Genomic DNA, 3,970 nt, shown 5'->3' on the forward strand with positions numbered 1-3,970 from the left:
CAGCGGGTCTGCTGCTCGGGGTGCTATGGCGGCACTGGGGGCACTGCCGGGGTGCTGCGGCAGTGCGGGGCACCTGGGCGTTGGGGATGCGCCGCTTGCGGGCTCCGCTGTGGCTGGCACCCGGGAGGCGGTGAGCAGAGGGAGGAGAACGCCTGGAGGAAGGCGGTTCGTGCCATACATGCTATCCCAGCAGCTCGAAAGGTGCTGACCAGAGACCAAGCCAAAACAAAGAGATGCACCTGACTTCAGCTTAGAGGTGAAAACTGTCCCTGCTCTCTTCAGCTCTAATCCTAATCCCTTTGAGATGAATGGCATTCTTATTGCTTCTGTTTTCCTAAATTTTTCCAAAATTTAGCCCCATGAAAGATCAAAAATAAAAATCTGGTTGGGAACAGGATGTCTTGTTTCGTATGCTCAAAACAATAGCACCTCTAGCCCTGGCCAAAAAAGGATTTTATGTGGCGGGCCAGCAGCGTGTATCCGATTTGCACGTAAATCCTACCTCCAGAAGGTAATGTGAATTTTTAATTACAGGCAGTCTGAAGCAATGTAGCCCTGGGTTACATCCAGACTTCTCCCAGGCTGGGCAGCAGCTTCCGCGCCTCTTTAGCCAACTCGACAGGATAATGCCTGAACAACCTTGAGCCTCTCGAATGCAAGCGGCTATTAGTGCAGAGTTGTCATTATCAGCAACAGCATCGTAAGCTGCTGCACCTCAGAGGCTAGTACAGAATGTCTCCGTAATTAAATACCGGCTCTTTCTGAGTCACATTGGAACATTCGCTGTGAGTCAACCTGCGGCAAAACAAGCCCTGCAAACAAAGGATGCCTTTTCATCCCATGGTCCGTGGTTGTGCCTTGACACGCGTTGGGCAGCGCGCGTCTGGAGCCAACGCCGGGCAGCGAGAACGGCGGGAAGGTGAGGCAGTAATAACAACAAGCAGCTGGCCAAATTTTCAAGTCCATTGAAAAGATCCCTATGTGTGTGAAAAAAAAAAACTGAAGAAAGCACTTCTGCACAAACATTTGGTTAAGGATTTTTTATTTGTTTTAGTGCCTTTTTGCTATAGAGAAAGCATGCCAAGGGAAGACAACAGCAGCCCTGAATTTCTAGTCTCCACCTTGATCAGTCTGTTACTAATTGGCATCTGGACAGCAACGATTTGTTTTCTGTTCTCTATGCAGCCAGCTTCTGGGAGCTGAAACGCAGGAGTGGGGAGGTGTGCTGATGGCTGGGCTGGATGCTTTGACAGCAGTGAAGAACACGTCTCAGAGCGTTAGCAGTGAGGAACATCGGCACAAGCCAAGATGGTTTTTCAGGCTGTTGGAGAGGCCTGGAGAGGGGCCCCCAGGCCTGGAACCCCAAACAAGGATCTCACAGGAGCCCAGCTGAGCTCTGACGCTCGTGGGATCGTCCCCTGCGGTACGGAGCTCGTTGTGCTGGGCAGCCCAGGGCAACAAACACCGCTGATGTTTGCTGCCTTTCCATTCCAGAGAGTGAAATTTATTTTCCATTACCTTTGGACAAAGCACACAGGAATCCACTGGCCTCCTCCATTCAATTCAGTCATTTATACAGCGCTAGCCTACGGAACGCTGGGCGGTCACCTCACTCACAGAGCCCAGAAAGGGGCAGGTGAACATACCTAAACCCTCTGGCGCGGTTCATCGGACTGTCCATCTCCCCCGAACTGCTCACCCGGCTGTATTTCAGAGCACAGCCTCCTGAGAGAGCTGCCAGCCGTCGTTTCGGGCAGAGCACTCGGCTCCATCGCTCGTTTCCCAGGAGGTGCGTCCCGGCTGGCATGTCCAGGTAGGCTTGAGCACGAGGATTGGTTTTCATCTAACGGAACAGAAAATTCCAGCTGCGTGGTTACCTATTTGTGGCAAGTATTTTGTCATTTACAGTCTTACTGTCAAGCAGCAGGACACCTGAGGCACTGCCAGTGCCTGGAAGTCAGCGCAGCGCTCGCTAGAAGATGTGCTCTGCAATCGCTGCCCCGCTATGCAGTGGCGCCTGGAGATTGCACGGGCTGAGCAGGCAGCACCGAGCCTCGGAAGCCACCGCTTTGTGAACTTTTAGGAGACTTCTTAGCAGCAAAGAAAGCTGGTAGCTTGTTGCACAGCTCTCAGCACAAGGAATTGTTTTTGACACGCTCGTGCTCACCTGTGGGCTGAAACGGCTGAGAACAAACCGCAGGTTCCCAGGCTTCTCTGAGCGTTTGTAAATGACACCGGCTTCTGCATGAAGTGAGAGTAATCAAAAAGCAAGTGCCAGAATAAACACCTGTGGCTTCCTGGTGAGCCGATAGGTTCCCATTGCATTTGTAAAGCAGCGAGGAACATGTGAGGAAAATGCCCAATTACCCACGCTGTGCTGTGGGACGGGGATAAAGATCCAGATGCGGCACTGTCATGGCAACGCACTTATAAAACAAGTACGCTGGTTTTTTTCAAGATCCACAATTCAGAGAGAAGAGGCAGTAAAGCCTGACATTACAAACGGCCCAAGGAACCCCTGCCAGGGCAGCGTGCAGGGCATCAGCAGAGCCTGGGGAGGGGAGTCAGTGAGATGCGGGTGGGTGCAGAGATAGAGCCCGCACAGCAGCCGCTGTCACAAAGCAGCTCCGAGGCAGCGAGCTTATAGAGTCTCAGCTAAAGAAAGCAGCAGAAAGCAGCCCAAGAGAAAAGGACCATAGGAAAGTGATAATGGGCCGTGCTTGCACACCTGAAGAGCTGGCAGAGACCACAGACCCACTGCAGTGGTTGTGTGGCTTAGGACACAGGCGGTTGGTGATGACTGAATTATTGTTTGCAAGACTGATTGAATATAGACAAAATCTGAGGTGTTTGATTTGGTCAGGTTTTATTTGAGGAGAATTTTAAATCTTGGTTCCATTTCCCCTGACTACTCAAAATTCACCAAATCGTACGGGGTTTGTGCCAGCAGTACTGATGTTCCCCTGAGTAAGAACGAAATTGCTGTCTGTAACACGGCATGAAATGCCAGCATCACCCATTTCTACTTAAATTCTTAGAAAATAACAAACCTAGTAGCAATTTACTCCTGAGGCCTTGTGTAAGCTCTCAGGATGCCAGCTGCTTCCTTACAGTCCCTTTGGTCATGGCACGTAGGCGTGAGCCATGTTTTACCTGAACTGGTGCCCCGGGCGCTGCCACCCGTTGCATCGCTGTGGCCGAGCTGAATCATTCCAGACTCCTTCCCCACAACCCCCCACCCCAGCTGGGAGCCTTGTCACTGGTCTTCAGGCTTTTAACACAACTGAACGTGATGAGCTGCCTTGACAGTGATGTATCTGAGCTCCTCAAAGAGGCAAAGACTTGTCTCGCATCCCGAATCACTGCTGGCAGTGGTTGGAGGCTGTGACGGACGCTCAGCCTTTTGGGAATGTGCTGGCTAATAACACGCTGCAATCGGTTTTATCAGAAGTTTGTACAGCTTCGCCCAAGGGAAATCACGTAACTCGGCCACAACACGAGCAGCGGATTTCCCAGAAGGTTCCTCACAGAGCACCAGTAAACCCGGTATTTATCACACCTACGGTTTGCGATCTCGCAGCAAGCCCTCCAGCCTGCGCGTCCCGTTCGTTCTAGGGAGAGCACAGCGCCCGCTTGCTACCACTCTGGCCTTGAGCAAGGCAGGTATTTGTTCCTTGAGTAATTTTCAGGCATGAAACCAGTCAACTGTGTATCCCCTGCCTTCCCGTTTATCGAGATGGCTGGCGTTTTTAGTAACAGACGTGCTTACTCTAAGTTTCAGATGACAGGAGGGATTGCGCAAAGCTCCTGAAATGCAAAAAGGTAAAAGAAGCAGTGGAAAGAACTTGTGTCAAGACTTTATTGTTTTCTACTTTTTTGAATAGTTTCAGCTTCAGTCACACCTTGTAAAAATCAAATGAAACATTCCTGTAGCATCCAAACATCTCTGTAAACGGAAGGAATAATTTCC

General features: G+C 51.0%; 1 protein-coding gene across 3 annotated transcripts; it reads right to left on the bottom strand.

The window, feature by feature from the left end:
* Positions 1–1,025: 1,025 nt before the first annotated feature.
* LOC147599440 (uncharacterized) lies at positions 1,026–3,688 on the bottom strand. 3 transcript variants are annotated; one of them, XM_086756290.1, is made up of 4 exons: positions 3,154–3,688; positions 2,168–2,241; positions 1,647–1,843; positions 1,026–1,518 (listed from the first exon to the last, which is right to left on the bottom strand). In XM_086756290.1, the coding sequence occupies exons 1-4, from the start codon at positions 3,209–3,211 to the stop codon at positions 1,515–1,517; spliced, it is 333 nt and encodes a 110-aa protein (XP_086612416.1). In that variant the 5' UTR covers positions 3,212–3,688; the 3' UTR covers positions 1,026–1,514. The 3 variants fall into 3 exon arrangements, 2 of the variants coding, with proteins under 2 accessions (XP_086612416.1, XP_086612415.1); XM_086756289.1 differs by having other exon boundaries at positions 1,026–1,843; XR_015259690.1 differs by lacking the exon at positions 2,168–2,241 and having other exon boundaries at positions 1,026–1,843.
* Between the last annotated feature and the right edge of the window lie 282 nt (positions 3,689–3,970).

Source organism: Chlamydotis macqueenii, chromosome 11 (genome assembly GCF_036417535.1).
Source record: "Chlamydotis macqueenii isolate bChlMac1 chromosome 11, bChlMac1.mat, whole genome shotgun sequence".
In the NCBI taxonomy this organism is placed as follows: domain Eukaryota; kingdom Metazoa; phylum Chordata; class Aves; order Otidiformes; family Otididae; genus Chlamydotis; species Chlamydotis macqueenii.